Source organism: Drosophila busckii, chromosome 3L (genome assembly GCF_011750605.1).
Source record: "Drosophila busckii strain San Diego stock center, stock number 13000-0081.31 chromosome 3L, ASM1175060v1, whole genome shotgun sequence".
Classification (NCBI taxonomy): Eukaryota; Metazoa; Arthropoda; class Insecta; order Diptera; family Drosophilidae; genus Drosophila; species Drosophila busckii.
This window is the reverse complement of record NC_046606.1, coordinates 270,617-285,517: the sequence shown is the minus strand read 5'-3', so window position 1 is coordinate 285,517 and position 14,901 is coordinate 270,617. Positions and strand designations below refer to the sequence as shown.

General features: G+C 40.3%; 2 protein-coding genes across 4 annotated transcripts in view; both read right to left on the bottom strand.

The window, feature by feature from the left end:
- Positions 1–13,468, bottom strand: part of LOC108599844 (ecdysone-induced protein 74EF) — a 30,705-nt gene extending 17,237 nt beyond the window's left edge. Inside the window, exons 1-7 of one of the 3 annotated variants that reach the window (XM_017986970.1) lie at positions 12,825–13,468; positions 4,351–4,913; positions 2,926–3,203; positions 2,696–2,856; positions 2,335–2,634; positions 1,764–2,013; positions 1,530–1,697 (exon numbers count right to left, since the gene is read on the bottom strand). In XM_017986970.1, the coding sequence (XP_017842459.1) occupies positions 1,530–1,697; positions 1,764–2,013; positions 2,335–2,634; positions 2,696–2,856; position 2,926 (880 nt within the window). In that variant the 5' untranslated portion in view covers positions 2,927–3,203; positions 4,351–4,913; positions 12,825–13,468. Of the gene's footprint in view, positions 1–1,529; positions 1,698–1,763; positions 2,014–2,334; positions 2,638–2,695; positions 3,204–4,350; positions 4,914–12,824 lie in introns of all 3 variants that reach the window. The other 2 variants (XM_017986969.2, XM_017986971.2) reach the window with 2 other exon arrangements.
- A 376-nt stretch (positions 13,469–13,844) lies between these two features.
- Positions 13,845–14,896, bottom strand: LOC108600759 (charged multivesicular body protein 5). The gene is made up of 5 exons (XM_017988519.1): positions 14,747–14,896; positions 14,537–14,688; positions 14,305–14,470; positions 14,014–14,244; positions 13,845–13,956 (listed from the first exon to the last, which is right to left on the bottom strand). Exons 1-5 carry the CDS (start codon positions 14,813–14,815, stop codon positions 13,894–13,896), a joined length of 681 nt encoding a protein of 226 aa, XP_017844008.1. The 5' UTR covers positions 14,816–14,896; the 3' UTR covers positions 13,845–13,893.
- Between the last annotated feature and the right edge of the window lie 5 nt (positions 14,897–14,901).

Here is a 14,901-nt window from a genome sequence, read left to right as displayed (position 1 = left end):
GGCGGGGGCTCGCGCACTTGCAAAGTGGGGTGGCCGCAATTTAACCTTGTACTAACGCTAAACCTATTGAACTAAGTGAACAATCACACTGATGTTGCTCGCAATGTCAATGACTTCTGATTTTGTCCTCGAGAGCTGGGTGGGTTACGCTTCAGACTAGCACTGGACGTGGCAGTGCGTCTAAAGATTTGCCCACTTGCCACAAGTATCCTTGAAAGACCGAAATTAAAGGACGACGCTTAGACGTTGCTTGAACTCAAAAAAGCAAAGTTTGTGTAAAAAATGAGAAGGCGTCTGGCGCCTATCAGCCCAACGCAGTACCTTGTCCTGGGCATGTCTACCCTCCTACAAGGATGCCTGCGCTCTCATGCCCAAACGTCTATTTCGTTTTTACGCCCTGAACTGAACTCGAACGAAAATTTCAAGTTCAAGGTTGTCGAAAACCAGCCGCACAAACAACGAAGAGGAGAGGAATTTGAGGAACAGGCACAGGCGCAAAATGGCCGCCAGTGAGGCGTATGGTATGGTCCGCCATTTTGTCTTTTATGAAAGTCCCGACACAAACACAAAACATTTCCTACACACAAGTGTTGATGGTGCCGCCGCCGCCGCCGTCGCCAATGCCAACGCAACGCCACCCACAGTGGCAATATCCTTTTGACCTTGAGAGTAAAATTTCCACACGCAAAATATATTGACCTCCCTAAGGGAGCGGCGACCTGCCGACGTGGGGGAGGCGAGTTGTTTCCAGCAGACTTGGCTGTCGATGTCGATGTCGCTGTCTCACTCGCTGGCTCGTTGGCTGCGTTGGTTGAAGGAAACATAAGAATTCGAAAAAAATATCAACCGTTCGTTGGTTCGTTGCCACCCAGTTGTCCCGTTCTAAGCTATGTCTGGGTGTCTGGCTTTTTAAAAAGGAAGTAGGCGCCCACGCTGTTGTTGCTGCGATTCGCTGAATGGCAAGGGACCGCAGTCGTTTGGCCATTTGCCAAATATTGATAAGTTGTAAACATGAATCCTTAAGTATAATCTTATGTTCCTCAAAGTAATTTAATTATTACTATTTCCCGCTGACGTAACAAGTTAAAAGACAATGGGATTCTATAATTTATATTGGTTAACATATTATCAACACAGGCATAAGAAACAAGCAGGTTTAGTTAAACAAAATATCTACATGTACATTTGGTGCTAACCAGATTCAAATCATTTTAAGAAGCGCGCCAATTTACAAGTGCGAAACATGCAACACCATTAGTTCAGTATTTTTATTCGGATAAATGCTCCGAATATTTGTGCAATTGATGGGTTGTTGTCTTGGCTAATGTTAACATTTAACAGTGCTCGCTTTTGAGCATTACAGTGCTCAGACATTAACAGTGATTTAACACAGCTTTAATTTATCGAAATCGTTAAAAATTGCGCCATCTGTTGCAAACTTATGACAACAAGCTCCGCTAGATGGCTAAAGCTTTTGTTGATTCACAAAACTTTTGAAATGTGAGGCGACAATTTGGTGCTTGACTTACCATTCAATTTGTCGGATCGCTTGTTAACATTAAACCGCTTCGACATCAGCTTTTCCACTAACAAAGGATTCGCTGATGCGCTCGTCCCTGTCACATAACGTGACTCTTCTGGTGAACAGTTATCGTTACTGTTGTTGTTGTTGATCATATCACACGAGAGAAGGAAACCTATATCAATATCAATGACAACAAATTATTGGGCAGTTACACACGTCGTTTTCTCCAATGACTTACCAGCTCGTTTTGCTGCAGGAGACACCGCCGCCAGCGCTGCGGTAGATCCAAAGGCTGCTATCCTTTGATCATGTTGTCCATTAGCGTTGCCGCTATCTGCTAGACTTGCGCTTACCGAATCAACAAGGCCTTGGACGGCCAGTTGAGCATTCTCTTTGGATAACAGATCGTCGCCAGCGACAACTGCGGCGGCGACACGAGCAAAGTCATTGTCGCTGATGACATTGTGGTTGTTGTTGTTGTTCTCCTCCTAGGAAAGATTTAGCATAGAAGGAAAGAAAGCAAAGCAATTGTTTTTGTTGGTTTTGTTTTGATTTGTTGGGAAGAGAAGAACAAAGATAAAAAGAAAGGGGTAAGCAAATCAATTTTCATTCGTTGTAGATTAAAGTCCTGTGAACTATTCAAATGTGCCTGAGTACGAGATATTCATTAGGCGAGCTTGTGTAGCCTTGTGGGCTTTTGTATGTGTAGGCGTGTGTGTTTATATTTTATGAGCTGTGTGTGTGTGAGCGTGTGTGTAATTGAGTGTTAATGTGTATTTCAACTTGTCTGTGATTCTTTTCGCATGTACATTTTCGACTTTGACCTCAACGGTCGCCAAATCGGACAGCAGGCTTTCAATCTCAAAATTGCTCTCGGAGAGCGTACGAAAGAGCTCATCGGATGAGTCGCTCCCGCAAAGAGGCTCAACGGCCACATTCACATTGCGATCCGCTGTAGATCCACTTAGCTCCTGACAGTCCGTTGCTAGTTGCTGCTCCTGCTGTTGCTGCTGTTGATGCTGCTGCTGTTGCTGTTGCTGTTGCTGCTGTTGTAATCCACCTGTCTGAACCGTAGGGTTGATGCTTTCAGCATTTACCGCAGAGTCATCCTGCTAAAGAATAAAAAAATTCATATTAAATTTCGATTAGATTAAGCGCATTAAAACTTACTGCCATGCATGTTGCCAGGTCTAGACCACCAACAAGACGACCATCGTTATCCGGACACCAGAGCAGTGCATCATCGATAAATGGCATCGCTGATAGGGCAAAGCCTGCACTGCAAATACTGTTAACTGCCAGTGTGTAGCCGTTTTCTCTTCCTCTTTTCACTTGAAATATTTATGTAGATAGCTTAATTATAGGTACTGCTTATGATTAAAGTATTATCCGTTTGTTACTTGATAAATGTTGCTTATCACACTTGCTTCCTTAGAATGAACACAATATTTGGAGTCTTTTATAAATTTGTAGGCACTTCAATAAGACGGTTTGATTTGGTTTGATTCTTGTTTTACATTTACGAATGATAAACTTGTAAATTGATTTAGTATATGCTGCTTGGCTTGGACGTTTTGTGATTGAAACCCTTTAGCATATCCATTATCTTATCATATGTATATTTTAGAATTGATGCTCAATTAGCTGCTAGTTGACTTTCCAATTCTTGGTGAAACGTCTGAAATAAAACGAAGTGCAACATAATTATTCAAAACTTTCTATGACAATGTTTCTAAGCTAAATCTAATTTCGAAACCTCTATTCTATATACTATATACAAATGCCATATGCAGTAGAAACAAGCTTGTGGCAAAATACTTGTTATATAACGTGTTATTGAACTGTATGCATTAAAAGCGAAACAACAACAGCAACAACAACTGCATCAAGCAAAATACCATCACCAGCACGAAGTAATTTTTGCTGCTGCTGCATTTCGCTCTCTCTCTGTTAGCTGCTGCCATTGCAAGTGAAAGTCTGGGTGCAACAAAAACAATGCTTGTTGTTGCAAATCACGTTTACAGCGCAAAAAGTTCGTTAACATTGAACTGTGAGCAAACGAACGTATAAACAAATGGCAATGGCAACAACGCCGAAATATGAAAACTGCAAACTTGAAAGCGCAATAGCAATAGGTGCTATAACAACAACAACAGCAGCAGCGACAACAACAACGATCGACATTACAACACTGTACCGCAAGTTACCCGCGTCGCTTGCTCCCTCACTGTTAGTTAGTTGGGTCTACGTTGGGTTTTCCATCGCATGCCATTTTGCCGTTGTACTCCCAGTGTTGTTGTTGTTGCTGCTGTTGTTGCTGCTGCTGCTGCTGATGTTGCTATTTGTGGCGCATGCGTTGCGGAAAACTTGTTTTCCATTATTCAATACAGGCAGCAGCAAAAGCAATAGCTGCAGCGGCAGCTGACGCAGCGGGTATTCACTTTTCTGCTGCAAGTTCATTGGGAAAATTCAAATGAAAATGCACATAACCATAACACGAATGCATGTAAATAAAATTACCGCAGATTTTTGCCAATGTTCTGTGAGCTACAAAAGGTAAGCAGACAAATTTTAGCCCGCTCTCACTTTTTACCAAATACCATATACAATACGGTGCGTATACGCAATATTTATTTGAATAGTTACTTGACGCGCTCGGTAGGTTGTATAGAAGTGCATTGCAGACTAAATATGTTTCGATTCGCTTAGCTTCAGTTTCATCAGTTCAACTTCACGCTTACTTTACACAAACTTAATTCGAATTCGCTATAAGCCCTTAGTAGGGCAGGGCTACATTCGTTTTAGATTAAATTTATCAAACTCACCTCTAAAATTGAGAGCTCCAAGTCCGTTAACAGTTTCTTAATAGTTTTCCTCAGGTTTTGGCTGTTTTTTTTTTCTTTTTTCTTTTTGTTTGTAAAGTGTATATATATTTTATTTAATATAAAGGTGTAAAGGCGATTGTATATATACGATATATCTTCAATAAGGCAGTGTATAGTTTTCACAATATTTAAATAGTATTGTTTGTAAAACGTGTTATTTGTCCCGATACTTGTATATTAATTATTGTTGTTGTTGTTATTGGAGAGGAAGGTGGATGCATCGTAGCGAGAGGCTTGTTAAGGCCAAAGTCCTTGCTTTGCGTTATGTTTTATTTTACAGCGTATACGGTAAATATATAAATAAAATGTTTTATTGTCATTTCCAATATGGTTGACATCGACCAAATTCGCATGTGTGTCCAGGAATCCGCTTTGGGCACGCATTTATGGTCTTTTGACGTGCTCTTCGGCATAAGGTAGGCCACAGGCCGGCCAGAGGCCTGTCTGACCCGATCTCCGCTGGCTAATGGGTATGTCTAGCCGAAGTTGCTGTTTGATGGTATCTGCAATTGTTTACAAATGAGTTTTAGTAAAAGCTTCAAATCTACACACGTCTGTATATTATTTACGCTGAATTGAAATTGAAATTTGAATGAGTTAATGCTTCTGCTTTGTAATCAGTAGATCGTAGGGTGGACAAGGATGAATCTCTAGAGCGAGAGAGATAACCAGCAAATCATGCTATGTCTACACTATAAGCTTTTTCTGTAAATCTAAGAATGCTTCATATATATAAATACATGCTTATAAATATTTATATATGTATGTGTACATAAGTAGTAGCTGGTGTGCTTTTGCTGTAGATGCTTTTGAGCTTTGAGCGTTGAGCGTTTGCGTATAGTTGTGACCTTCTCACACTGTCATGGCTAGGAATAAAAGCCGTATAAAAAATAAAAGCTTTCGTTTGATAATTTGTATGCACTTTGTTGCGTGGCCCGTCTATGTGCCTGTATCTATGTATGTATTGTGTGCGTGTGAAACATAAGCTGCTCGAGCTTAAGCACAACAACAACAACAACAACAAAGCCATGTTTCATTGAACGAAGTATTCAAGTTCACATTATATCGCACTCAAAATGTTGGCTATTGTTTTATTCCCGTATTCCAGTAGTTTTCTAAAATTAGTCCAACTTCCGATTCTGATAAATGCAGTTTAAATTGCGTTGCATGTTTTTAATACGCGATTTTGACAATATGTAGTAAACTGCAAGATGATTACTAATTATCTTTCATTACTTGCCGTTGATGAAAGCAAAATCAAAGAACTATATCTATCTGACCATTAGTTCTACATTTACCCATTCGCACACACAGACATGCCCACATATTAGTATGTAAAAGAAAATGCATGTGTGAGTTTGTATAAAATATAAGCAACCTTCGAAAAATCTAACAAAGCAAACTTGTTCAATAGTCATATGCGTATCAGGAAGTAAACATTTCAAGGATTGACTCATTGAAAAAGTCGAATGCGACGACGACGACGCCGTCAACAACAGAAACAAGTTAGTCGTTGTTACACACACACACACACATGAACATATACGCATACATACACACACGCACACACACACACAGTCACCATCAAATACAAGCGCACATGTGTGTGTACATTAGACAAAAACTTTGAAAATCGCGCCGGCAAAATGCAATGCAAATATATATGAAACATGCATACATATATACATATGTATGTGTGTGTGTTTGTATTTTTACTACAAGCAGTAAAACACACATACACATGCACATTTACAATGGCTGCATGTGTGTGCGTGCATACGTTTCTCTATGATCACTTGCAGTTGCATTTCATTCTCTTCTCTTTTATTTTGGTGACAGAGCATTTCGCGCTTTTAAGAGTAAACGTATACGGTGGGACGTTTCATACAATATTTTGATGTACGTACGTATCTAACTGAGTGAGTGATAAGCATATCGATTGTTAATCTGAGGGAGTTAGATTAAGTTCATTAGGATAATTACTAGGATATTTTCAAAGATTAGTCTCGATGCGTGTGTTATTGCTTATATCGATGCATTTGGCAACAAGTGCCAGCGGTGTATTTTGGCCAAACAGAGTATCAAATACAGCAAAGCTCCCAAGAGTATCAAAAACAATATCAGACTCGAAGTAAAAATAATCTAGTACCATAAACCTGACCGACCTTAAGCACCACCATTTTTATGTAATATCCAGTAGAGATATCTCTCACATCAAATTGCAAGACAATTTTTTATTATTGTTATGAATCATATATGTACATATGTATACAAGTGCCGTTGATCGTTAGGAAGGTCATTGCATTAAAAGATTTTAGTGACTAGGGGAAGCGTTTTGCGTTAAGCCATCATTGTACGTATACTTTATTTAGTGTAGTGCTTGCCTTATACTACATTCGTATAATTCGTATGTAGGTGTGGAGCAAAAATCCAATAACAGTGGCAAAGCAAAAACAATAACGCTGCGTAAGCTGCAGCTGTGAACAGTAACAAATAAGAACAACAACAATGTGCCGAGCGCCTACAACTTACGAATCGCGCGCGCACTCCTTTCATGTCATCATCATCGTCATCATGGCAACAACACTTGAAAAAGGTCAACGAACAACATTGCCTTCATCGGTCACAAGCAGAGTTCACACTTGCACGTATATTTACACGCATACAAATGCACATGAAGCGGAGCAGCAGCAGCAACAGCAGCAGCAGCAGCAGCAGCGATGAGCAACAAACCAACGACTGCAGACGCAGACTGCAAATTTAGCATTGCTTTTGCTTTCAGGTTGAGTGAAATGAAATAAAATGAAATGAAATAAGTTGAGCAGTGCCAAGTTACAGCGCTGTGGGCCGATTGAAATTTTGAGCGAATCATAATTAATTATTTACATAATTGCTACTTGTATTATTAGCTATTTTCACGCACTGTCAGCCGCTCTCATTTACAAAAAATAAAATAAGTAAATACAAAAAAGGCAAGGGGGAGCGTGCCGGCTGAAAACGCCTACGTCAGCAGCGGCGTCAGAGACAGCGTCGACAAAATTCATTCACATTTGTTACCTCAAATAAAAGCGCCGTTGCTGGCGCAAAGCTGCAGCTGTGCGGCTGCGGCTGCTGCTGCTGCTGCTGCTCCAACGCTGCCCCGTCGCTACGGAGAGATCAACGCACTTTGTGTGTTGATCCCACGAAACAATTTGCCGTTTAATGCACCTCGAAAAAAAGCAAAAGCAAAACAAAACAAAATAAATGCGCAGGGAGGGAGATGAAGAGGGAGAGGGAGCTTGGCTCTCAACCGAAATGACTCAAGTGCAAGTTTGCCTGAGTGCAATTTATGCAGTTTTAAGTTTTGAGATAGTTTTCACTTTTGGTATAGGCAAATGTAAAACATATATACATATGTACTTGATTTTTGGCATTGCCAACTACGAATTCAATACCAATACATATTCAACTGCAGCTGCATCTCTCCATTCAAGTTTTCTCACTGAATGCGAAAACATTTATACAGGCATTACTAAATCGATGTAGCAACCGAAAGTTGAAATATGTATATCGAAAGAAATAAATTAAAAAAAAAGCATTCACAATGCTCTGATAGTTATTTGCATGACTACGAAGAAACAAATGCAAACACAAAATGCGGCAGGTCATTAAACAAAAAATTTCCCATTGAGCGTAGAATAACATTTGAGGCAAATTGAAATACGAAAACAGCACATAAAACCAAAACAACTAGAAACTTATGCACACACCGACCCATACCCATACCCATGCAAACATTAAAAGATGCTCCACACACTATGAAAATAGCCACAAAAGTGGCCGTGCAAGCGCATTTCATCTCCCTTCCAACGAAGCCGAGTCGAGCCGGAGTCGCAATCGCAACCATGCCCATGCCCAACATGCCAGGCAGCATTAGAAAACTGCAACACAAACAAGCGTCGTTGAATCCAACTCCCAACTCTGCCCATGTTCCTCTCGCTGCCGCAGTCGCTGTCGCTGACGCCGTCGCTGCCGCAGTCTCGGTCAACGCGTCGAGTGTATGCATCAAAAAACAGACAGTAAATCTGATTGTTTGGGGTAATTGAACTTTCTTAAGATATTGCGACATGTACACTTTGAAAAGCTCTGGATTTGCGAGCGAGCTGGCGTCAGCGTCAACGCCAGCAGCAACAACCGAGACAGCGCAGTCAGTAGCAGCAGCAGCAGCAGCGGCAGCGGCGGCGGCAGCAGCACACAAATGTACGCCAATGACCGAGTTCGGGTGAAAGACCTTCGATAACCATCATCATTCGCAGAGCAGCAGCAACGGCAACAGCAACAGCAACAGCGAGTTGTCCGCAACGTAGTCATTGCACTATACCTACCAGTCAGCCAACAACAAAACAAAAACAAAGCTACAAAGAGAGCCACGAGACAGAGAGAGGCTAACTGTGAGCGAGAGAGCCAAAGAGAAGTCGTAGCTACGTATTGCATTGCACATTGCCTTGCCGTAAAGAGTAAAAGAGCTTACGTTTGAAATACACAGAGACGCAAAATGAAAAAGCGAAAATCATTCTGACTCTCTTGCGCTCTCGCTCTCGTCAAATACCAATGCAAATACCATCTCAAAAAAAAAAACACATATATATACATTAAAGTATGAGCACAACTACAAAAACAAAAGCGCGGGAGTTGTTGCTCTCCTCAAACTGTTATTGCAACTACATATATACAAATGCACATGCACACACACACACACACACACATACATTTCTACATGTGCATTTTGATATTAGTTTTTATTTTTATTGTTATTGTGTTTGCAATTTCGAGGTGCATAGCAAGACCTCAGTTAAGGCCAAAAGTATATTGTTGATGATGTTGTTGTTGTTGCTGAATTTTTGCTGTATTGTCGGGTTGTTTTGAGTACGATAGTGATATACATAGCTAAATCTACATGTGTGTGAGTGTATGTATGTGTGTGCAGTGCCACTGCCGCATTTGGGGGGCTATTTGAGATAGGCGCGCGATTTGTCCAATGCATCTAAAACTATGGGGTAGCCTTGGAGTGGCGTTAAGTGCGGCGCGTGTTACAGTTTGAGTAGTAACGCTCAAGTTATATTGACTGTCAAACTGTGGAATGAGCATTGCATCGACGAATTCGACAAATGCAATGCAACGCATTTGCACTTTCGATTATATTTACACATTTATAATTGTCGAATATACTGTACGTATACGTAATTTGCTAAGGGTACGTATACGTAATATTCGTATTTGACGTATACGTAATTTCTATATTTCAACGATCCTAACCGAGAATCCATCGTCAACCTGCATGTATTTCATATACACTGCAAGTTTGTATGTAAATATCTCTTCCATGCGAACAAAAGGTTTAAGTGAACGTACTTTCCGTGCTCAGTTGGTCGCGTCAACGCACGGCGATGCCAAAAAATAAATAAATAAAAACACAAGCAAACAAAAAGCAAAAGCAATGACACTGATCCTGACGTTGACCTCTGGCTTTGAATCTGACGGCGTGCGGTCGCGACGCTGGGTGCTCAATAAAAACTACAAAAGGTTTCGGTTTCAGACTCTATGGCTGATTCTATGCCACACCACTCAACTTGTTAATTATTATGCTTGAAGCTTTTTCGGCAAGGTCACTCGTATAAAACACAACAGCAAAAGCAACAGCAACAGCAACACAGCAATAGCAACAATTTAAGCTAAGAAGAGAGAAAAAAAACGCCACTCTTGTTGTATGCGGCACTTCTGTTTTTTCAGTTAGGCAAGCAGAGCGGCTTCTACTTTTCGTTTCGTTTCTTTATATTTTAAGTTCAGTTCGTTCATTCCGTCTGAAATCAAGGTGAGTCACCTTGGCCTTATTTCTGAGCAGCGCACTCTGCCATACGTGTGTGTGTGTGTGTGCATGTGTGTGCACGTGTCTGTGTGAGCGGGGCGCTCACGCATTGCCAAAAAAGCTAGCCACGGCGCTCACAAAAAGCGATTAAGGTATAGGCCCGGAAGAGCGGGCGAGCGGGCACACAAGAGGCAACAGTTGCTGTTGGCATTGTGGAAGGTCATGATTTTCGGCTGCTCGCAAGCAAGCACCAGTATGGGGTCTGTGCATGTGTGAGTGCGAGTGTGAGTGTGTGTGTTATGTGACTAGACTGGCTTCTGTCGAATGCTGAATCTTAATTCGACTATCCATGTATGTATATTGTACCTACTTATGCATGTATGTATGTATATGTGTAGATATGACTTTGCTTTTTTGGCTTTAAGTTTAATATGTGGCTTGGTAGAAGCTTTGAAAGTCATTATCTTACGGCCATTGGCTAATTTCAATGTGAACTGCTTAAGATCCCAACTGTGCACACATCGTTGGATAAAGGATCAGCGCATTGCCCCAATATGAATGTCACACTAGCTGGTACGCTATATTCATAATATAGCATATGAATATGTAATTTCGCTTCCCAAGCATGCATAATTATAAGAGCTGAGCTATGGCACGACAGCTTGCACTTGGCCTTGGGAAGCGCCGTTTCGCTGTCGCCTTGAACCTCAATGTGCCGAATGTTGTGTTATTGTGTATCGTGCTCAGGGGCTGTGGATGGGGGCGAGGGGGAATCAGAAATGAATCTTAAACAGAAAATAAAAACCAGCAAATAAGTGTACTCTGCAGTTTGCGTTGAGTTGGCAGTATGTGCTTTTTGCTTGGTTATCGTTCATACTGTAATGTTGAACTTGCCGCAAGCAGCAAACAAAGCTGTACCCAAGACTGATAAATAAAGTTACCAAAAAAATCGGAAAATAAAAAATTAACGGTCGCGGACATACAAAAACAAAACGTGACTGTCAAGCAAACAGCAAATGCTACTAGTTTATGTATATGCCAATGTAATGAATTTGATGTACATGGGCACATAGAACACATATAAATATATTCATATATATATGCATGTATTATGTTGAATCCACACTTATACATACGTACGCAAATACTTTCAATAATTTAGAACTAGTTTTCGTTAGCATGAAACATCTGCCTGGGGGTTGGAGAGTAGCCAAGGTCGAAATCAATACCTACAAGCCCAACTGTTGATTTGCTCAGCACTTGATTTACGCGCATATTAAAGTTGCGTATTATCAATAGTTTTCCTCTATGGTGAATGCTTATCAATCCAATAGCAAACATTCATACGTATGTATTTTTAGATATCTATGTAAAAGATTAGTACTATTACATTAAAAGGCAGCTTAGCTATTTTTAAGAAAATTACAAAACACTTTTTAAGCTTATTTCCTTTTTATGCAATTAAATAGAATGTTTTTACGCCTATTACAATTACAATATGTAAAATCATAGATAAAGTATGCACATATATATGTTTTTTGTAGGCCGACATCGGTGGCAATATAGCCATATGCATGTAAGCATGTACTTATGCATACATACATATATTTTAAATCGTTGCGCTTTATATTGGCCTCCGAGTGTGTCTAGCTTCAATAGCAGGCCAGGGTCATGCGACACCGAGGAGGAAAATTGACGAGAAACAACCGCGCGCGGGAGGGGCGAGAAAAACGCATGCACATGTAATGCTGGTTATGTGTGTGTTTATGTATTGGTGTGTGTGTGTGTGTGTGTGTGTGTGTGTCTGTCTGTCTGTGTGCCCGTTATCGGAAGAAAACGCCAAAAGCTTTAGAGCAATACAAAAGCGTGTTTGCAAAATTTTTTATAGACACTCTCTCGACGCTCTTTATATACACATACACTTGCACACATACATACACATGTACATATGTCTCGTGTTAGTTAAACAATAGAAAACAACATACGCAAAATGCATTCTCGCTGGCAGGCAACTAATAGAATAAAATGAATATGTTTGTGTATTACATAGGTGCAAGGGCAGAGACTCGGGGCAGAGGTAGGCCGTTGTGCCCCATCATAAAAACTTTTCCGGATATCCTCACAAGCGTTTAGGCAACTCTCATTTTAGCTGGACAGTAAAATGTCCTATCTACATGTCTGCTCTGCTCGCCACATTCGGCTACTGTTGCATTCCTGTTTATTGAAAGTGTTTGTCGTTTGGCTTTGCTTTCGTTTATTACTTTTGTGACTTGAGTACAGGAATGGCAAAGCGAAACACTCTTGAGGTTGGTCAGTGATTATTTATTTGAATTTGCTTTTTTTATGTGACAATTTTATCTTCTTTTATTGAATTTGCTGTTGCACGACACTTGAATTCTTATGAAAGGCGTTTTAATATATGACAAATATGTATGACTAGCTCTTTAAGTCGTAGCTTTTTAGTGGAATAAATACGTAATGCTGGGAATTTACGATTAGCTGATAAGTTTGCGAGCACACTGTGCGTATGAGCAATATCAACCATGCACTAGGCCCTCGACAGTCTCACCATTTGAAGAAGATGTAATCCAAGTAGACGCTTATCCATTATGTTTTCATTATATATATGTTTTTTATGCAGGTTTATTTATTTTTTAACGTGTACACTTTTGTTAATCATTTATAGTTAAAATGGTTATGAAAATATTTTCATTTATAAAATTGCGTTTGACACACAACAACACTTAGAGGCACTTAGAGAGCACTGCAATGCTCAGTTGCTGACGAGGGTGGGGCAGGGAAAATTCACATTATCATTGCCAATTTTTCAAACCGTTTGGCAGTGCATTCTGATTCTAATTGAGCTATATCACACATCCACTATGCTTTTGCATAGCTTAGATTTTCACTTTGCATTGGATTTACGTATTTTTTTGTACGAACATGTATAATTATTATTATTTTATTTATTTCAATTGGTTGATTGGAAAACACGAATGCGGCTGTGGTCTATTTGGAGTGAATTATTTTGGCGAAATAGGCAGCACGTTGGAAGGAACAGCGAAGGGGCAGTACTTTGCGCGTTCGAGTTGCAATTACTATCCGTCAATTGATATTGCTTGAATATTCGCATATGCAGTTTCAGATCGACTTTGCTGCTCAGTTGGGAAAACTGCGACCGTTCGTTACCGCAGTCAGATGAAGACTAAACGCAAGCGAACGCGCTATTTTTGCACACAGCTGTAGACAATACATTCAAAGTGGCAGAGACAGAAACACACGCGCGCAGTCCGCTCAAGTTCATGTTCAAAGCTCAGTTACCTTCATGAACGTTGCTGTATCTGTATCTGTATAGGTGGGTATATATATACAAGCTTAAGTGAGAGGCACCAGCAGCTAGCTGGTGGTTTGTTATTTAAGAGAAACGCGTTCTCAATGTTGTCTTGTGACTGCAAGTTGCAACTGAGAGAGACCAAAGTAAGAGAGTTTAGCTGGCAAATTAAGAGCATTGGTGTGTACATTTGAAAGACATCACATATGAAATCACATGTGGATGCCTTACTCCCGGAAAACTAAAGTCGAATGTTTATTAATTTATTTGATTTTTAATATATGAATACGTCTTGTTTATATTGAACTTATGTGGTCTTCAGAGAGGTAGGTATCTTAGGCAATCCAAACTCATCGGTTTCAATAGTGCTCTGAAATTAATGATATGAATAATATGACATGGTTGTTTCAATAAGCTTGTATCTTACCTTTCCAGGCTGTATGCTATCAGCACCTGGTTCCCTATCTGGAGCTTCGGGAGCCTTAACGACGTCATCTAGATAGCTTGAATCATCATCAAGGGCCATTTCGTCGCCCAGTGCATCAAGCTCGGCCTGCAAATCATCGTCATCCACTTCAGGCATACCATAAGTGCGACTCATCGCATCCTGGACCTCGTCCGCTTGCTCTAGCATGTCGGCCATATCGTCTTGAAGATCCTGCAAGGTGTGTTACATTAATATTATATATGTTAAATGCGAACAAGTCACCAGACTTACTTCAATTTGGTCGATATTAATTTTTTTGTATTCAGTTTTCATTTGCTTAACTCCATCCTTCATGGCCGCTACCGTGGCTTGTGTATCCTTTAGCGATTGAGCTGCATAGTTAGCTTGCTCCATATTAAACGACTGATTACGGAGAGATTCGGCTTGTTGTTCATAGCTGCAGTTTGATATATGAATATATATTTACAATGTATTCAACCTGGTAGTTTCGCCCGCAACTTACGCCTTCTTTTGTTTGAGTACTCGAAGTGCTCTTTGCTTGATTGAATTCTTCGCTGGCGACTCTCGCATCTTACTCATTTGCTCGCGGTATTTACGTAGCTCTGTCTCCAACTTCGCAATCTTCTCTTCAATATTGGTAGCCCGTGCATCCACCTGTGTGCAGTGGTCAATAGTACAGAATATTCATAATTACACTTTCTGTTCAACTTACACCTGAAATGCAGTCAGTAAGACTTGGTCCAGGCTCTTTCGGTTTGCCGCGTCCAAAAAGTCGATTCATTTTTCTATTTTATAAAAATATAACACTTATTTTGCAAAACTTTGTTAAATTGGCCTTGTGATGACTAATTTGCCTTTTGTGCTCAA